The 19,853-nt window shown below is 34.3% G+C and overlaps 2 protein-coding genes across 5 annotated transcripts; both read right to left on the bottom strand.

The window, feature by feature from the left end:
• Nucleotides 1–38: 38 nt before the first annotated feature.
• On the bottom strand, nucleotides 39–7,217 carry LOC129791674 (palmitoyltransferase ZDHHC20-B). Of its 4 annotated transcripts, none has more exons than XM_055829955.1 (6): nucleotides 6,944–7,177; nucleotides 6,741–6,862; nucleotides 6,451–6,646; nucleotides 6,350–6,378; nucleotides 3,937–4,319; nucleotides 39–645 (listed from the first exon to the last, which is right to left on the bottom strand). In XM_055829955.1, exons 1-6 carry the CDS (start codon nucleotides 7,083–7,085, stop codon nucleotides 507–509), a joined length of 1,011 nt encoding a protein of 336 aa, XP_055685930.1. In that variant the 5' UTR covers nucleotides 7,086–7,177; the 3' UTR covers nucleotides 39–506. The 4 variants fall into 4 exon arrangements, with proteins under 4 accessions (XP_055685930.1, XP_055685929.1, XP_055685928.1 ...); XM_055829954.1 differs by having other exon boundaries at nucleotides 6,451–6,649; XM_055829953.1 differs by lacking the exon at nucleotides 39–645 and adding an exon at nucleotides 2,936–3,487 and having other exon boundaries at nucleotides 6,944–7,217.
• A 563-nt stretch (nucleotides 7,218–7,780) lies between these two features.
• On the bottom strand, nucleotides 7,781–18,259 carry LOC129791663 (uncharacterized). The gene is made up of 5 exons (XM_055829928.1): nucleotides 17,586–18,259; nucleotides 17,254–17,519; nucleotides 16,618–16,935; nucleotides 11,111–11,485; nucleotides 7,781–11,044 (listed from the first exon to the last, which is right to left on the bottom strand). The coding sequence occupies exons 1-5, from the start codon at nucleotides 17,869–17,871 to the stop codon at nucleotides 10,526–10,528; spliced, it is 1,764 nt and encodes a 587-aa protein (XP_055685903.1). The 5' UTR covers nucleotides 17,872–18,259; the 3' UTR covers nucleotides 7,781–10,525.
• Between the last annotated feature and the right edge of the window lie 1,594 nt (nucleotides 18,260–19,853).

The raw sequence follows: 19,853 nt of genomic DNA on the forward strand, positions 1-19,853 counted from the left end.
CGCATGCAATGCCGTCGGTAGAAGAAAAATATCTCAAATTAGAATTTCTCACAGATTTATTTGTGACTGAATTACGAATTATTTATTAGTAGATTATATAATAAATCAAATGCAAATTTATGGAATGCTTATGTATCTAAAACTTACTAAAATTTTCATTTATAAAGCATTTTCTTTTTTAAAAATTATTCTGATTTTAGACATTTTTTGCACACTTTTTTCCGCTAAAATTTATCACTAAAATTGATAAAAATCCTTTTACTTGTCAATTCCTCCTTCTGGCGCTTGATCAACATCGTTCTCTCACCTCAAGTACCTTCCAAATGTTCACACATAGAGAAAAATATACAATTATTTCTTATTTACAAAACCACCATCTTGCTTTTCTAAGTAGAATTTCTGGCTTTTATCTCATTTTTTGTTATTCTTTAATATTTGTTTGGAAATTGTTTTTTTTTTGTCAAAAGGAAGCTGCGATAGACGCTGGAAAATCTTTCTTTTCATTTTCAGTGAATATCATCCACAATTGAGGCATCACTGCGTGAAAAAATTTCAAATTCTTGTCGACTATCCGCCCCCAAGAGGGACTCGGTATCCTCTTCGTCCTCCATACAGCGAATTGGATAGGAGACACCATCACCAACGCTGCAAAATGAGATCGTTTCAACATTAAAGCGATCTACTTGTTGATTCAAAAAAATGAATTTTCTCTTCAACCACAAAAATAGAGCAAAAGCCAACGGTCAAGACGAAAAAAATGGACACAAAAATGAAAGAAAAAAAAATACATCTCAAAAGAAGGAAAAAGGATCGCTCCTACAATGAAGATGGCAAATTAAAAACCAATTTTTAATCATTCAATTTTATTTCTTTATCACTTTTCAGCTCAATTTTTTTTATCAATTTTCATCTCATTCAGTCAATTTTATTCTTTGTCAATTCTTTCAATTAAATGATTTTTTTTAGTGAACAATGTTTTGCTATAAAAACACCATTTTTTAAGTAAATTAAAAGAAAGAAAATGTTTTGGTGAAATACAAAAAAAGTTCTACATTCTAAAAGTGCCTAAAAGAGAAGCCAACGAAGGGTTCTTTTCTATCAAAAGAACAAAACGTTTTCAATACTAGTTAAAAGAATAAAGTGCCAACAGCAGGAGAATTTTATTTTACATTATTTTTTTTTTCATTCTAAAATCTCACTAAACTATCATCTTTCTAGAACATTCATCTGCCGTAACTTTTATAATATAAAAAAAACATCAAAAATGTATAAGAAAAAATCCATTTGAACAAATACCTTTAGCTCACAGAAATCATAATAAATCTTCCAGCTTCTCAGAGTCTTGAAAAACCTTAAAACTAATACACTAACTAGTTATTAATTATGTTAAAAGTTAAAAGAGAAATAAAACTCAGACGAAGAACTTTTGGCATATCCAACAAGGAATCTTTCTAATTACTTCTTTTTCGGTTTTCATCAAAGGCTCCAAATGCAACTGCGGGGATATTTTTTAATCCGGTTGTAGAAAACAATAACGACGAATTAATTGCCTTTTGAACTAAAGGATTTTCAAGGGAATTCCGATCTCTTTCGTTCTAGAATATTCTATGGAAAGTTTTTGATAATCTTTATGAAAAATAAAAATTATTTTTTGAAAAATAAAAATTATTTTTTGAAAAATAAAAATTATTTTTTGAAAAATAAAAATTATTTTTTGAAAAATAAAAATTATTTTTTGAAAAATGAAAATTATTTTTTGAAAAATAAAAATTATTTTTTGAAAAATAAAAATTATTTTTTGAAAAATAAAAATTATTTTTTGAAAAATAAAAATTATTTTTTGAAAAATAAAAATTATTTTTTGAAAAATAAAAATTATTTTTTGAAAAATAAAATTTTTTTGAAAAATAAAAATTATTTTTTGAAAAATAAAAAATTTCTAAGACAAAATCTAGAAATAAGTTTTAAGAAACTTTTTTATTTAGTTTGGAAAGAATTTGGTTTTGATGGAAATTATTTTTTCAATGCGAAAATTCTAAATTAAAAACAAAATTTTAAAAATTTTTTTGTTAACTTTGTTGCTTAATCTGTCTTTTAAAACTTGCTTTGAATAAAAAGATAAAAGATATAACTTTAAGACAATTTAATAAACATATAAAAACTTAATAGATGGCGCTTGGACATAAAATATAAAAAATGTCATTTAATCTCTGAATTTTTGATAACAGAAAAGAATAAATAGTTTTCACGTTTAATTATCAATATTAAACATTTTAATTTTACCTTTATAGAATTTTTTATGCTTGTAGTTGTTTTTATTTCAAAGCAAATTCTACAATAGATGTCGTTAGTTGTCAATTTTTCAATTATTCTTTAGAAAATCTTTAAAAAAAACTTTTTAAGGTTTATTTAACCATGACCAAAATGAAAAAAATAAAGGAGTACTTGTGATCCAGGAAAAATTCTTAATAGTTTTTCTTTCTTTCAGACTTTTAAAATATTGTCGCAAAATTCTGATATTGGTAAAAGAAAAAAATCAACATTTACTAATTTTGAATTATAACAAACATAAAAGAAAATCATTTTAGCTTCGGGGAAAATTAGAGAAATCGATATTTTGATCACGATATGTTAAATAAATCGATTGACGATATTAATCGATATTCCTTCGATCTTTACACTTGAGGACAAATCTGGTAATCGCTACCAATTCGACCTTTTTAACCACCAGAGATTAAAATCATTCCAACTTTATAAATTTTACATCTATGTGTAGGCAACTTCAAATACTAGAAGTTCGTTAAAGGAAAATCTGGAAAAACGATTTCTTTTTACAAGAAAATCAAGCTCAAAGTTTGAGGTTAGAAATTCATGTCCTCCAAGTGTTAAGCTATTCAAATCCTCATCATTTTTCTTGTTTTTTAATTAATAAGAATAAGGATGGAAAATGATTTTATTTTATATAAATATGCTCCTAAATTTTGTAAAAGAAACTATTTTTACAAATACATAAAAATTTCTCAAAACGTTCATTTTCTTGCACCAAAAACAAGAGGTGGGCTTCGGGTGTTCGTATTGTGCATTAGAGGGCGTTAGTTTTTAGTTCTAGACTAGAGCAGCCATGTTTTTTTTCATAAATCTTCAAGTTCTTCATCTGAGTTTTCTTTCTTCTAATCAATTAAATCTCTTTCCTCTTCCTCTCGACTAAATCTAAAAATCTAAACTTGACATTGAGAGAAAGAAAGAGTTCCGAGAAAGAAATCTCTATAGAAAAAAAAGAATAAATGTTGCAGCTCAAACGTGTAAAACAGTTGCAGAATCTCTTGTACAATCATTGCTACTGGAATTGCTACTCGAATTGATGGGAAGCAGTGGATTACTTGTGGTCTCTAACCTTGTCGATGTCTCCCCCATTGATGCATACGACGTGGATGGACGTGCTCGTTGATGCTGTGCTTGAATTGGATACTCCAATCCGTCGCCAAAACTATAAAATTAGGTTGAGATGTTTGTTGTTGTTGTTGATTTGTTGATGGACCAACACGCAACAAGAGGTTAATCACAAGAAAATAAAACAAAACAGAATTTTCTATCTCTAAAGTGAATTTGTAGTCTTCTCGAAAGAAAAAAGTTTAAAAGATGCAAGAACTACGTGTTAAACAGGCTATGCAGCAGACTAGGAGCTAATTAGTTGTTATAGCTAAGAGTATCAACTTTGTATCAAAGCTGTGAATGCTGTGTATGAGCTGTTGCTAAAGAGATTTCCGTTGATTTTCTTCTTTTTAATTTGCCAAATTCAAATTTTTCTTTCTCCCCTTAGCATGCAACTACCGGACAAATGAGGAATGTGCTAGGAATCCTTTATCCTGCGCCCTCGCGGAGTTAACAACAACAGTGAACAACACGCAACCGAAAAAAAAAGTTGTTGCTGCTTACCTTGTGAAAATGGGGAGAAACCAGAGAACTTTCTGATCCCCAAAGACTTCCTGGAAGTTACTTAGGCGCCCGAGGCTGAAACCATTCTTATCCGGTCCCGTGCCACGGAAAATGGGTGCCCTGAAGGCCTCCAGTGTTGTTCGATTGAGCGTAACCAGGTAGATGTGGTAGACAAAGAGGCTAACAAGGCTCACGGCGAACATGGCAGCGATGAAGAAGAGGAAAACAATGTGGAATCTACCCATTCCACCCTCAAGTTCACCCTGCCAGAATTGCAAAAAGTACGGCAGCGACGACAGGGCTACGTACAGGCAGAACGTCAGAGCGTAGCCCAGAAACAAAATGAAGAATTTGTAGTTTGTAAAGCCGATGCAGTTGCCCACCTTCAAGGGAAAAAGAATTTTTTTCTTTAGCTTCAGTCTTTCTTTTGCCTAATCTCTGGCTTTTTAAAGTTTAGGTATTAATTAGTATAGGGGCTCAAAAGCGTAGCTAGAAATTTATCCTAGGGGGTGTTACTTAGATTTTTATTTAAATTCAATGTTTAGGACGTTAAAAAGAAAATTGGAAAGAATAACTTTATGAGTTTGGACTAAAACGATGATACTAAAACGAAAAAAACCGTTAAAGGCTGTTGCATTCAAGTTAGAAGCTTTTATTTTGAGGAATTCTAACGGACTATGTGGATATCGAAATGACGTCCGGGCTGAATAAAACTAAAAAGAAGAAGAAATAATTCTAACGTTTGACATTAAATTTTTTTTAAATATTTCCTTTGACGTTTAATGTTTCCCTTGCATTCCTGTTCTAACGGCCGTTTAACCCTTTAACGTCCAACGTGAAACATAAAAACCTTGAAACATGCGCTCTTTTATCGCGATTTTTGTTCTATGAATTTTTTTAGAGGACTTTTCTCAGTCAGAACGTCTTCTTTGACCCCTTATGCGTGAATTTGATGCAATTTGTAACATGGAAAAACAATTACATTCATAAATAATTGAAAAAATAAAATGTTTCACGTTTGGGTCAGCGTATGACCCAAAAAACCTTAAAGGGTTAACGAAAATTTTCCATGTTTTATCGATTTATTCTAATGTTTTAAGATCCCGTTCTATCGTATGAAATGTATTTTTTCTAACGTTTTTTTTTATCAAACGATTAAGGAACCTTTTCTGACCTTTTAACGACCTTTTTATGATTAACTTTTATCCTGATAGAAACACGGGAAAGACCTTGTTTTTTACTTTCCCACTTTATTTACATGTCCGACGTTTCGAGATCGTGGGTTTCCCTCTTCTTCGGGCAATGAAACGGCGGGAAAATAATGTCAATACAAAAATCTAACAATACACAGAACGTAAAGTCGATCTACATCAATGCAATGCAAATTATCAGCATAATTATCATTTGACCGAACTCACAACATCAATTAACTATTATCCTAACGTTCAACTCTGCTTTTCTAATAATTGACGCTTTTTCTAACGTTTGACGTTGAATGTTTGTTTTTGTTTCATCGTTTAACCCTTCAACGAACTCTTTATTACATTAGACTTTTTTTTTCGCTTGACGTTTGTTTTGACGTTTGACAATTAATCAAAGTTTGAAATTTCTTTTCAAACCATAGACGTTTTCTTTCTAACGACTGACATTTTTTCTAGCCTTTATTGTGCCATGATGATCGTTTGTTTAAACGTTTCTTCTTCTTTTCCTTTTTTATTTGTTAATTTTTGTTCCTGATTTCATATCAAAACGTCACATAACCTATTTTATCGATTAACGTTTTTTTTAACCTGTGATGTACTTATTTTCGTTTGACGTTTATTTTAACGTTAAATATTTGCTCTAACGTTTCCAGTTTCTTCTCTGTCTTTTGTGCATTTCACCTTACGTTTGACGTTGTCTTTCAACGTTTAACGTTTATTCTAACGTTAATTTACCGGAAAATACATCCAACGAGTGTTGTATATCGATACTCTTCTGCATGTAAAACGGACCTCACGTTGATGATCTTGATAGTCTATTCCTCTATTCTCAAGGAAAACTTTTACAACAAGTAGGACAAGTAGATACGTTCCTAAAATGAAGCTTCTGAGGCTTCTGAGCCCCAAAATTATTGTTATTTATTTTTCAATTATTCTTCCGCGATTTTTCTGTAATTTCTTCAACTTTATAAATCAATTCCTTCAAAAAAAAAAAATTTCCATTCATGCAAAATATGTCTCATAGAAACGTCTTTGTCTCTCAATTCTGTGTGTATCGATCCAAGAATTAATTCTCAATATAAATTCTTGTCGCAGAGCTTTGAATTTTTCAGGGACAACGCGAGCAAACTGGGAGCAAAAACCCCGCGCGAAGTTTCTTCATAAATTCGTGCTTATCAAGTATTAAGAGCTCTTGCCACATACTGACTCACCCAAGGGCAGTGATGATCCATTTTGAGAACTGCAAAGAAAGTAAGAAACGTACAGAGTTAGAAGGTCACGCACTAACTTCCGGACAGTGTGGTGGCCTTACCACAAACCCCGCAGACGCTGCAATGATGACAACGGTCGGGTTTCACGTGTTGGCATTTTTCACAGTACCTCACGGCTCCCGTTATGGTGCGATTGACCACCGGAAGTTCCCGTGCGAATGCCTCGAGAATTCTCTTCTGTGCCTCCTCATTTTCCGCCCTATTCAGCTTGTCCACCTCATTCGGTGGGATGCGGAACTGCTTAAAAAAAAGAGAGAAAAAAGGGATTAATGTGTTATCAGTTATGACTCATTGGGGCTTCCCCGGGAGGGGCGCTGTCGTTGCTCTCTACCTTTGGCGGAACCGTTCCAATAGGTGTGAAAATTGTCTGATAGTAGGACCACATGAACATCAAGAAGAACAAGTGGAAGAGTATAAGGAGGATTGCTCGTTCCGCAATTGACGTAACACTGACTGCAAAGAAAAGGAAAATTTTAGCCATGTGGGGCGCTCCCCCCGGAAGGGTGTGGGTGCTGTTGGAGCTGGCTCACGTACAGAAACACAGCTGAACAACATAGGCAAAGTACGACCACCCAATTACAGCCACAATAAAAGCCACCGGAATCCACCGGAGGAGGCGGAAGCAGCAGTGACAGGTTGGCTGGGATTTCTGGTCGTAGTTTCCAGTGAGGGACATGGTTGAAATTGCCGAGGAAATGCTAAAAAATGACTCCAAAAATCACAAGAAAACCAATTTAGCCATCTCTTTGCGATTAGAAATGTCAAACTATTTTTTTTCTATGTCAATCCCACTAAAAAATGCTTCGCTGTTTATCCCGCGAAAAATCCGCGGAGAATTTTGAGTTTTCCATGAAAATTTCCCGATTTCTTACAAGAATCAATAAAAATAATTAGATATTCTTAAAAATATTGTTTTAATCGGTTTTTATGCATAATTTGATCAACATGGGAGGGGGTCTCTTAGGAAAGCTGTTAGAATATACCCATTTTTAATGTTTTCTTGGGGTATTTCTTAAACTTGGTTTTCCCATGTTGGGTACATTTGTATCCTAATTATTGAAGTTAACAAAGTTAAAAAAAATCACTTTTTGCCTTCTTAGGTGTGACGCCATCTTGTGATTTTCCGAATTTTCCGCAGAACCGCCCTAAAACACAAAAGTAGATTTTTCTCAGGATCTACTGGATGGATTTTGATGAGGTAAAAAGCAAATGAAAGAAAACAACTCAGTGGAAAATGTACCGGAACAGATTTTTTAATTTCTATTCTGGGGCTGAGAAAAACGTGATTTTTGTTCAGACGTTTTTGACGTTTTTCCACCAAAATTCCTAAATGGACCACAATAAAGTAAAAGAAGTAAAACAACCAAGAAATTGATTTTCAGATTAGAATATGTTTTTTCTTCTTTATTTATTCGTAAAGTGGATTAGGCGCTATTCCTACAAACGATCGTGTACCACTTGTAATGAGTCCGGGTACGAGTAAATTCATTCGATTTTACAATATAGTAATTTTTATACATTTTCCTCTACGTAATTGGGTAAATATTTCCATTGAAATGTATTGATTATCTACTTTTTTTTTTATTAAGTTTTTCATTTCACTTAAAACAGCTTTTTTTTAATCAATTTATTTTCCTTCACAGTTTTTCTTTTTTAAATTGTTTCATGTTGAATTAATACGATTTTATATTTTCTATGTTGAAAAAAAAAAGCCATTTCGCTGATTAATTGTCTCGAATTAATTATATAAGTGTAGATTACGATAAAATTGTCACAGTTACACCATCGAATAAGAAATCATATAATGCCGGAAAGGACATCCACTCGCCATCTTGAAAATTCAATTTTTTTCATTATGAGCGTAACAAACTTTTTTCTTTTAGAATATTTTGCGGTATAATATGGAATTTTTTTTACATAGATTCTCTTTCATTTTTTTTTTCTAAAATCTCACACTATTTATGGATTTTTCTTTATTTTCCATTTCTTTTTTATTTTACTTTTCATTTCTTTGTAATAAAATTGACAATAATATACAATATAAAAAAAAATCAAAAAACAATAAACAATCAAATAAAATTTGCACCTTTTCGAGGAGATTCACTTTGTCATCAATGATTAAATAACAATATAATAGTTTTTTTTAATTGTATAAAATATAGTTTAATAAATTGTATATAATATTATCCATGTTGTTAATAAAACGTGAGTTATTATTACGTTGTCAAAAAAAAAAGTGTTAAACACACGTAATAAAAAAAAACAATAAAAATCTTTACAGGACTCTCATCGGCAAACTTCTACGTAACACACTGGAAAAAAAAGTATTCAGAGTCTATTAAGAGAAAATGCGTGACCTTTTGCTCTTTTTTGATTGATAAAATGCACGTGAATGCTTTCACTCTATTTTCTAAGAAAAATTGTCCAGAAGAACGTGGAATAACAGTCTAAAATTGCTCAAAAGGTGGTATTTAATGCCATTTTTTTGTCTCTCTAAAATCGTTGATTTTTTATTCTTTCTATTAGGAACGTGTCAGAGTTGAAAAACTTTCAGATTTTTCTGTTTAAAAATTAGGATTATGCCCTTTTGCTCTTAAAAAAAGATAAAATAAAATGCATCAGTTGGAAGAATACTGTGTGGTATTTAATGGAATAATTGGAATGAAACAATGAGAAGATCAAAGAATTTTATTTTTTAAAGTAATTTAAAGTCTTTGATTTTTTTCTTAACCCTTTCATGTCAATTAAGTTGCACGTTAACCAAAATGTGAAACATTATGTTTCTTCGGTGAATATAAAAAATAACCTTTAACGTCTACGTGAAACAACATTGAAACATTCAATCTTTGTATCACGCTATCTGTTCTATGGATGCTCTCCTCACACAATTTTGAAGACAGAACGCATTTTCTGATCACATTTACCTTAATTCAACGTATTCGCAACTTGGAAAAACAATTAAATTCATTAACATTTAGGAAAAATATAAAGCTTTATGTTTCAGTCAACGTATGATCCAAAGAACGTCAAAGGATTTGTTTTATTGGCATTTCTGAATTTCTCTAAAATATAATTTTGCAAATAAAAGTCCAAAGAAGCTGTAACAACTGCATGAAACATGCGATTTTTTCAACAAGATATCAAAAGTTCTTTCTTCGCACCTTGTATGAGAATTTAATGATTTTCTAATTTGAAGAAATAAAAATAATTGAAATCGTGAAAAATTCTTTAAAATAAATTATTTCAACGTATTATTGAAACGTGAAACATTTTATTTATGTGAATTTTAATGATTTTAATTGTTGTTCTAAGTCAGAAACGCTTTGAATTTACGTAAATTAGACTAAAGAAGATATTCTGACTGAGAGAAATGTCCTTTGAAAGCTTCCCTAAAAAATATCACGATGAAAAAATTGAATGATTCAAGGTTTTTATGTATGTTTCACGTTGACGTCAAGAGATTAAAATTCAAGAAAATAAATTGTTTCATCTGACCTAAAAACACGAAACATTTAAAAAGGAACAATAAAAATGTTTCAACGTTTCATGTGGTCGTGAAAGGGTCTCACGTTGGACGTGAAAGGGTTAAAAACCTCAATCCTGCAAGGGTTAAAAAAATATTTTTATCACTTTTTCAAGTTCAAACAAGAAAAATTCAATTTTCAAAATTCTTTTTAAATAAACGTTTTTTAATGGAAGTAAAATGATTTTTCATGCAAAATATTATAAAATAGAAAACATTAATATATCACAAAATTAAAGAACCCAAAGAACCATAGAAAGAACAAAAGGAATAAAATGCACGAATCCTCAATGTCCCTTCAACTCTGACGTTTTTTTTAAGGAACTAAGGAAGCAATCTTATGTGTGTTGAAAATGCAGCAGAAATCGGAGGATTAAACCCCCAAAATTGGGGGAATGGGGATGTTTTTTCTTCTCAAAAGGAAATTGAGATTCTATTTATTTTGTTTTGAGGGTCAATCAGAGCGGAAAAGTCGGAGAGAGAGAAAGGGGAAATCTGGGAGGAGGAGGAGAATAAAAGAAAAGCAGAGCACCCACAGCGGTGAGTATTGACTATCGGGGTGTTCAGATTAGCCCGAACCCCTTCTTCACTTGCTATGTGAGCTGGACCCTCCTGCAGTTGCACAGCCACTTAATGATGCGCGCATTGCGTTCCACAATGGACGGTGGCTCCGTGGAACGGTATGGGCCACTCGCCTGGCCCGTTTCCGTGCTATCCGGAAGTCGTGTCGAGTCCACGGTGCTCACGTCCGAGAAGAACACCACACTCGATTGGTCCGAATCCTTATCACTGTACCCCGTACCCGAGGTGGCACTCTTCGTACTCACGAGCTCCTCATAGCTCTTATCATTCAACCCCAGACGATCGAAGAAGCGCTCAAGTTGAAACATCTCCGGGCGGTAGCGTTTGTCGCTGATGTCACTCTTGGAGCGCAAAATGGGACGCCGATCCTCAGGCGTGCGACCACGTTGCTTCAACCGCAGACACTTTTGTCGCTTGAATACCCCCAAACCCGGTGGACTGATGTCCGGATCAGCAGCCCCATACGCACCAGCACTCTCACGTGCCTTCTCCTCAAAGTACCGCGCTGTCTGTCGAGCACTTGGGCGCACCTGAATGACCCCAAATAAACTTAAAACAAAACCCCAACAAATTTAATCTCTTTCCGTAAATCTCACCTCATCGAAGTACCTCTCATCGATCTTCCTGTCCTCATCGTAGTCATCCTGAAAGGCTTCCGGCACCTCGGCCGTGGTGAAGTTCAGCAGCTCCTCGTCCGTCTTCTCTGCCATGGCGCAGTCATAGCCCAGTGGGGGGATCCCGTAGGCAAAGTACGAATTCCCACTGTGCTGCGTCGAGGAGCCACTGTCGCGCCGGAATTCACCCTGAACCACCTCAAGGGGTTGATTGCAGCACGGCGCTGGCTCACTCTGGTGCGTGTAGTGACCAGAGGAGCCACCTGAGTCGCGATTCAGTGAAGACCCGGATTTATTTGATCGATTGCCACGGCTGCAGCAGCTTAGGGCTTCGCTGTGAGGTGAATGGCGGCTCACCTACGGAGCGGAGTTTAAAGGAAAAACAATTTATCGTTTAAGGGTGGTCTGTTGGGAAAGCTGTTAGAATTTACACATTTTTAATGTTGTCATTTTTCTTGGAGTTTTTCTAATTAAGTTTTGCGATGTTAGTTACAGTTGTAGCCTTATTATTTAAGAGTAAGAAAATCACTTTCCGCCATTTTATGTGCGACGCCATGTTGTGATTTTCCTCAAAACACAAATGTGGGAAATTTTCTTGTAAAAACTTGACAGTGTAAGGGAGATTGCAACGATGTTTCATAATCTTCTTCTTATTCACTCTCTTTTCTTAAAATTGGATTGGAGTTGTGTGAAAAATTATATTATTTTGTGTGAAAAAACGTCTTTCGATCCGGAAGGATTATTAATCTGTGTGCTTTTCTTTCCCTGATGTACAAATACAGGTGCGTACTTAGTGGATCTGTTGGGCATTTCAAGGTCATTGAATGATAATCTATTTCTTCCCGGCGTGCAATACAGGTGCGTACTCAAAGGATCTGTGGGCAATTCAAGGTCAATTACAATCTATTCTATTTCTCCCTAGTGTACATAAACAGGTGCGTAATTTATTGAACAACAAAGGTAGGTTTTTCTCAGGATCTACTGGATGGATTTTGATGGGGTAAAAAGCAAATGGAAGAAGACATGTCAATGGAAAATGTACCGGAACAGAATTTTGAATTTTCATTCTGGAGCTGAGCAAAATGGAAAAATATGACTTGTTCACAATTTTTTGACGTTTTTCCATTTTTCTCAGTCCCAGAATGGAAATTCAAAATTCTATTCCGGTACATTTTCCACTGAGATGTTTTCTTTCATTTGCTTTTTACCCCATCAAAATCCATCCAGTAGATCCTGAGGAAAACCTACTTTTGTCTTTTGAGGAAAATCACAAGATGGCGTCGCCCATAAGATGGCAGAAAGTGATTTTCTTACTCTTAAATAAAAAGTCATTAAATGTGGCCAACACTTGAAAACCTAATTTAAGAAAAACGCCAAGAAAAATAAAAACATTTAATTTCACCAACTCTCAAAAAAGACCCCCCTTAACGAATAACTCGATTCTTTTTGAGGAATAACTATAATCTCTACGAAAAATCCGATTCTTGGCGAATAATCTGAAGATTTTCTTTCAGATAAATATCCCTCTTTGCCAAGAAAAATAATAAAAAATTAATTCTCAACCCAATGGTCATGAAAGGGCTAATAAATACCAATTAAATCTTTAATCTACAGACATCAAAACGTATTAAAGCCCTACCCGCAATTACAAACAAAATAAAAACAATTTTTCAAACGATTTCATAAAATTTTTCCCTTTATAAATTGTTTTTGTGTGTGGTCAACTAGCGTGATAAAGACCGCTATCATACAAAAATACTTTCCAAAAAAAAAATAATAAAAAGAAAACAGTCATCGACCGAATAATTTTATTAATTAATAATTTTGCATTGAAGAGAGTTTTCACCCAATTTGCTGGAGAATTCATGCTCACAGTGTTCAAATTAATTGAAAAAGTTCGTATGAGAAATGTAAATTGTGCAAAAAACAACAAAGCATATTCGTCAATTGAATGAAGTTTTGCAAAGCTTCAATTGGTCATATAATATTATATTATTTTTAAAGTAATTCCGCGTGTTTGTTTCAGAAGAAGCACAAGTTTTCTTCCATTCGATTACTTTGGATTTTTATTAATAATTAAACCAATTTCTCAATGATTTTTTTTCTTCATTACATTATTGAGAAAACATGTCTGACATCATCCCCGGTGCAATAACTGCAAAATTGTGCATACGAAGAGTTTGCATAATCTCAACAATAAAATCAATTAATTAATTAAGAAAAGGTGTGTCCTCAATAGCTCTCAATCACAACCAAAAAAAAACGCAAAAGATCTTCTCTCGCGATAAACATTCAATAAATGATTGGCAAGCAATTCAAGAGCAGAGAAAGCAAAAATTATATTTTTTTTCTTCTTCTTCAATGGTGTCTGGCTAAAAAAAAAAGCGACGTATACCACCAAATGCGCGAAAAACGCAACATTTTGCGACTCCCACAAGTGAATCATATAGATATTATTTTAATTTTTGCTGACACAATAAACGCCCCTCAATGCTGTTGAGCAAAACTTCCACATTTTGCTCACTACCAAAAGAGCATGGAAGTTCAAATTAATTCACAACATCATTAACCACAAAAGAAAAGAATAAAAAAAAAGAGCGCGATGAAGCAACATTTTTTTTATAATTCTTTTATTCATATCGCCAAGACACAAGAAAATAATAAAAACATTTTACGGCCTTCGCACTCACAAACTATGCCGAAAAAAAAAGAAAATTAATTCACTAAAGAGATCGCGCAGAAGTTAGTTTGCCGGAAAGCACGTGCCAAGCACTTTTGGCACTTTTGAGTGCGAAGAATTGCATTTTGAGCTGATTTTGAGGAAATTCGAATCGATCAAATGATGATTTTGCACAAGAAATTTAAATCTTTCATCCAGCTTTGACTGAGCATGGAGAATCATAAAAAAAGGGATTAGGAGTTTCAACATAAATTTTGTCAATATAAAATTAATGGATTGCGACAAAATAATTGGATGTTTTTTTACAAAAAAAAAATTTAACTGACAAATTATTTATTTCAAATAAATTTTATTTTGTTTGTAATTGCGGGTAAGGCGTTAATGCTGATATGTACAATAATTCGCAGAGTTGGATGTTTGTAGATTTAAGATTTAATCAAGGAGTGTTTATCTGCCGAAGTTTTCGATTGTTTTGTCAAATCGTCCGAATCTGAACGAATAATCCTGACGAATAGTTACAATGTTGACAAATAATCCGAATAGTTAGAAACTTCTTAACGAATAGTTCTAATTTGCTTGACCAATAATCTGAAACTTCTTGACGAATAATCCTAACCTTGGCAGAGTTCTAATCATGATAAACAATCCAAATCTTGACGAATATTCCGAATTTTTTCGACAAATAATCCGAATGTTCTGTGCGAATTATGCGATTAGTTCAAATCTTGGCGAACAGTCCGATTTTTTTGACGAATAATTCAAAACTTGACGAATAGTTTTTAATCTTCTCAACAATTAATCCGAATCTTACTGAATAGTCAGAATCCACAGATTTTAATTCAAAGTCAATCATAACGCGTCCAGTTATAAGAGTTGGTGTCCCACAACGTGTAGAAGTTTGTTTATGCGTTATAATACTATTTGTGAGTAGTATCAGTAGGCAAAGTTGTTTTTTTTGTGAAATTAAGTAATTTGATGCATAAAAATGGTCATATCTCATGTTCTATAAAACATACGGAAATTTCTTGACTAGTTATGGAAAGGTCTTAAAATAAGCTATAATCTGACATATATTTCGATACATTTCAAGGTCACCTCCAGAACACAAAATGGCGGATTTTTGTTTTACCAAAACAGTTTTTCGCACTTTTTGTACTCAAGGAATGGTTCTAGAAAGTTCTGATGTTCTAGAAAGTTGTAGAGTTTTGCAAAACCTTTAATTTGATACCAAGATGAGCAAAATCGGTCAAGCACTTCAGGTGATATGACTCTTAGAACTTTTCAAATTCAAGAATTTTTTAAACTGCGATATCTTCTAAACGGCGACATAGATTTTCTTCATTTTTGGACTGGTTAAAGATATTGAGTCAGGCTACAACATATCAGAATTTTAAAGATTTGCCTAATGGGGATTCGGAGATATTGCCCCTTAAAGTTAGGCAATTTTTGTTTTTGATTTTAGCGCCTCTTTCGGTCATTTTTGGAACTTGGAATGTTTTAGACAGTTGTAGGGCTTCTTGAAACCTTTCATTTGATACCAAGATGATCAAAATCGGTCAAGCCGTTCTCGAGTTATATTGAAAAAACACTTTTTGCTTTAGGCCGTCATATTTGCTAAACCGCTTGACCGATTTTGAAGTATGAATTGTTGATGAAAACGTCTCACTGAGCCTTACAACATACAAAAATTTGAGACCTCCAGCTACAAGGGAACTCGTTGATGGTGTTTCAAAATGGCGGACGGCGGCCATCTTGGATTTTAAAAATGCAAAAAAGTGAAATTTTACACCCACATTTCTATAGAAAACTTCAAACCGGAAGTCTTTATCTGTTACCGTTCTTGAGTTATAAGGCAAAATGTGGAGTCCCGGACGGCAGGCCGGCCGGCCGGAACACTTTTTTTTCCACCACCATTTTCGTAATGTGGGATGTCTAAAACGTGCTCATACCAAGTTTGAGCCCGATCTGAGGTGGTCGGTTTTTCCGACGATTACAATACTTGGTGTTGGCCACGAAGTGGAACACCAACTAATAAACACCCATTGGATTTAATTGAGTTTGTTTAACAGTTTCATGTCCATTTGGGTCATAAACTATTAAATTTTTCATAATTCTTATGGCGGAAGTCTGCAGAACTTCTAAACTTTTCCTTATCTCTCTATTTGATTGTGTGAAAATTTTAATCATCATTGGGAAATTGCTTTCTTGGCTTTCTTTAAACATTTACGGTGATTTTGAATGGAGAGAAAAGTAGGCTTAGGAAACAGAAAAAAAAACATAAAATCAAATTGAATTGGATGCAAAATCGTTAAAGTGACGCCAAAGAAAATTCTAACCTCAAAATATAATTTGGCGCGCATTCGACGAGGCGGGATAGGAAAGATGGTGAAAAAGGCAAATGTGGGGAATATGCAATAATTTGTAAATAAAATTAAACATTTAGCTTTAGCAAGAAAAATCTAAAGTTTTGAGTAAGTTAAAAAATCGTTATAACTATTTGAATCAACTCTGTTTAGAGATGGTTTAGATCAAGCCCTTTAGGCCTCGTTAATTCACTTCACTTTAAAAAAAATTGCTACACATGAGTAATACGCAGAGTACAGACCCTCTCCATTAGACCCCTTGACCTATAATAATAATCCACCACATAGAAAACTTCAAAATGCAATTGCCCCAATTTCTTAAGATTCCACCTTGAGTGAATGATCTGCATTTTATGCGCATTCTGTGTGCCATAGTTCGCGTGCGTGGGAACGAGATCTCCGTGTGAATCTCTCATTGTTTTTTTCGGGAGGGAAACTCAACTCACCTGCAAATTGAGATCCGGCAGCGATTTGTGGCTGTTGATGTTGAAGGAGGGTGAGTAGTTGCCGGACGAAACGGCCTGGGAATGCGAAAAGGAGCGTTGGTAGTAGCGTGGTGTGGGGGCATTGCGTTCCATTGCGTGCTCCTCGGCGTATTCGGCTGGTGGGCTGATGGCCCGGTAGTCATCGGTGAGGATGAGGGTATCGTCGAAGCGGTAAATGTCGTCGTCATCGGACACGGGCTGCGGGGGCAGTGACTGGGGCGAAAGGAAGGCGCTCGAGAAGAACACAGATGATTCCTTGGGCATTGCGTGGATGTTTAGCTATTGGAAAGTTTAGCATTGAGTTTGCCATTCTTCTGTGCTTCCGGAAAGCTATCACTGATCTTCATATAATTTTAAACTTTTGTAATAATTTTTATTGAAATTTTTATTAAAAAGATTTCTCCGGGAATATTATTTTGGCTTGTCGCTGTGTAATAAGAAGTTCTTCCCATATATGGATTGACTCTCTAATGGTCAATATATTCGTGGGAGAGTTTAAGATTAAAGAAAAAAGAGACACCGACAGGGATTGAGCAGCGTGGGTAGGAACAACTTCAGGTTCCCCCTGAATGTGAAATTGCAAAAACGGAAACTCACCTCTTGGGTAATTTTGGATGAGAGCGGATACCCGTAGACTGGGTTGTACTTCCCATCGAGATTGGGATTGAGCATTGCAGCATCCGAGAGCATTTCCTTACTCTCGGACGTATTGAGCAACTTCCGGAGTTTCGTCTGCAGCAGATCCGAATTGATGGCCATGGCGGAGGCGCTACGACGGCTAGCACGGGGTGGCTGATGGACACCGTGGCGACTCTGCTGCACCTGCGTTTGCTGTGTCAGCGTCCGCGATGGCGAAAGCATGTCTGGTGGAGAAGGCACAAAATGTGCTGTGAAAGGATTTTCCATCGCGTAGACACCGTGGCACTTACGCATTGCACTTGGGGCAGTTCCACGGAAGAGCTGCTGATCCCGATCCAGAACACAATCAGATTTCACATAGAGGGGCTTACTTTCAGCCAACAATTCCACGGCACTCTTCCGTTTTGCATGCCGCTGCCCGGAGCCGTAGGCAAAGGAGTGCGGATGCGGCTGGTGGAAGTGCTGCAGGGAGGCCGGGCTGGAGAAGTAGGAAGCTGCCCCCGGGGGCAGAGGTGCGGACTGCGGAAAATGCGAAGGCGTCCCGTGTGGGCTGTCGCGATAAATAGCAGCTGACATGTTCAGCTCCACTTCCAGGTCCGCGGGACCTGCACACGGAAACGAGAACACGGCTAACAGAGCCCCTTTCTGGGCGACTTCCACCCCCCAGAAAGTTTTCGCGGAGGCACACAGAAAATCCCGGATAAGTCGATGACACCACCAACTAGCGCCTCTAGTGATTATCCCACGGAATCTCTTGCAAAAACCAAAAATTTGCAAAAATTCTGCAAATTAGGTTCATTCCGGCGGGCCAACAGCAAATTACACAAACTAACAACCTTCACTGGCCACTCTGTCCTTTTATTCTTCTTTTCCCTTCGTGAATTACTTAGAAGGAATACATTTTTTTTCTTTTCACACAAAATTTCTTATTTTGCTTTCTAAAGAACTTTGAACGGTTTATCTTGACAACAAATGACTGTTGGGGTGTTTAGGTCATTTGCTTGCATTTAGCAAAGGCACAATGGACCGGAATATTAATCCCTTTATCCCAATGGTGGGGATAGTGGGATGCATGTGTCTTGGGTAAAAGGGAAATTTTCAAAATTAAATGTTTGGATAAGATAAAACGGTCAAGAATTGGATAAAAGTCATAAAAATAAAAGATTTTTTAAAAATTTTTTTTATTCCTTTTATTCTTAAAGTTTTTAGTATTTTTTTCTTAAGCTTTGTATTGCAATTTAAGACTTTTAAGATTTGAGTCAATTTTGTTAAAAAACTTTTATTATCTAGCAATTCTTTTGTTATAAGAATTCAGATAAGATTTTTATGAAAAATGAAATATGTTAACCCTTTCCGTTTTTTGGGTCATACGCTGACACAGACGTGAAACATTTTATTTTTTCAATTATTTATGAATGTAATTGCTTTTCCAAGTTGCCTGCATCAAATTAACACAAAAGGGTCCAAAGAAGATGTTCTGACTGAGAAAAGTCCTCTGAAAACATCCACAGAATAAAAATCGTGATAAAAGAGCGCAAGTTTCAATGTTTTTATGTTTCACGTTGAACGCGAAAGGGTTATTCGTGTTTCAATGGAAATCACTTTTTCATGGCTTTTTAAAGGTCTTTCTGATTACTTTCTAGAGCAAAAAATCTTTCGTTTTCCTTTTATGGAACGCATGGAACGATAATAAGTAGAACGATTTTAAAACATCAACTGTCAAAACTTACAAAAACATTCTGTCTGAATAATTTTAAAACTTTTAAAATAAATTTTTCAATTTCAATTATCAAAACTTTTAAAATTACAAGAAAAGAAAAGATTTCAGACAGAATTGAGTCCAAACGATCAAAAATTTGATAAAAAGATTTTTTTTATCAATTTACAAATTATTATTAAAGATTTTAAAAAATTTGATTCTTTTCTGTTTCAACACAAATGATTTTTTTTAAATCTTGTTTGAAACAAAATAATTAAATATATTTAATCAAATCGAACTGACAAAACATCAGCGCGAATGTTTCATTCACAAAATGAGTTAAAAAACTTAAACATTGACGTCATTCTTTGAATTTTTGGGCAGATCTTTGCTGCCTTTTACTTGAAGATTTCAGTGGAAAATGGTTAGTTTGTATGGTGATTGTCTTATTTTCTTTTTTTTTTGGATAAAACAAATCATAAGTATATTTTATGTCCATTTATTTGCCCCTTTTAGGCAAAAATTATCACGAAAAAAAACTTGAGAAAGTAAAAAAAACTTCATTTTTATAAAAATAAAAATATTTATTATAAAATAATTTTAATAAAATCGCCATTCAATTGATTTTATTAGTAAACATAAATAAAATTAATTTTCCCTAAAAATTATCCCAATAATACCTCATATAGGTACATATTAAAAATATATTTAATTGAAAATATTGTTTTAGAAATTTCAATTATTTCCTCAGCAATAATTTTTTTTCTTAAATTTTTGTTGGTAACTTTTAGCTGTGAGGAAATTGGGAAAAAAAGTGGGATAGGGTTTTTCCTTTTGAGTCAATACCCACGTGATATGG

The sequence above is a fragment of the Lutzomyia longipalpis genome, chromosome 3 (genome assembly GCF_024334085.1).
Source record: "Lutzomyia longipalpis isolate SR_M1_2022 chromosome 3, ASM2433408v1".
Taxonomy (NCBI): domain Eukaryota; kingdom Metazoa; phylum Arthropoda; class Insecta; order Diptera; family Psychodidae; genus Lutzomyia; species Lutzomyia longipalpis.

Coding starts and splice junctions, on each gene's coding strand:
- LOC129791674 (XM_055829951.1), bottom strand. CDS start 7,085: ATGTCCCTCACTGGAAACTACGACCAGAAATCCCAGCCAACCTGTCAC. Junction 6,863..6,943: donor TGTTGTTCAGCTGTGTTTCT/GTACGTGAGCCA, acceptor TTTTCTTTGCAG/TCAGTGTTACGTCAATTGCG. Junction 4,320..6,349: donor TGGATCATCACTGCCCTTGG/GTGAGTCAGTAT, acceptor TTTCCCTTGAAG/GTGGGCAACTGCATCGGCTT.
- LOC129791663 (XM_055829928.1), bottom strand. CDS start 17,871: ATGTCAGCTGCTATTTATCGCGACAGCCCACACGGGACGCCTTCGCAT. Junction 17,520..17,585: donor AACTGCCCCAAGTGCAATGC/GTAAGTGCCACG, acceptor CTTCTCCACCAG/ACATGCTTTCGCCATCGCGG. Junction 11,045..11,110: donor ATGAGAGGTACTTCGATGAG/GTGAGATTTACG, acceptor GGGGTCATTCAG/GTGCGCCCAAGTGCTCGACA.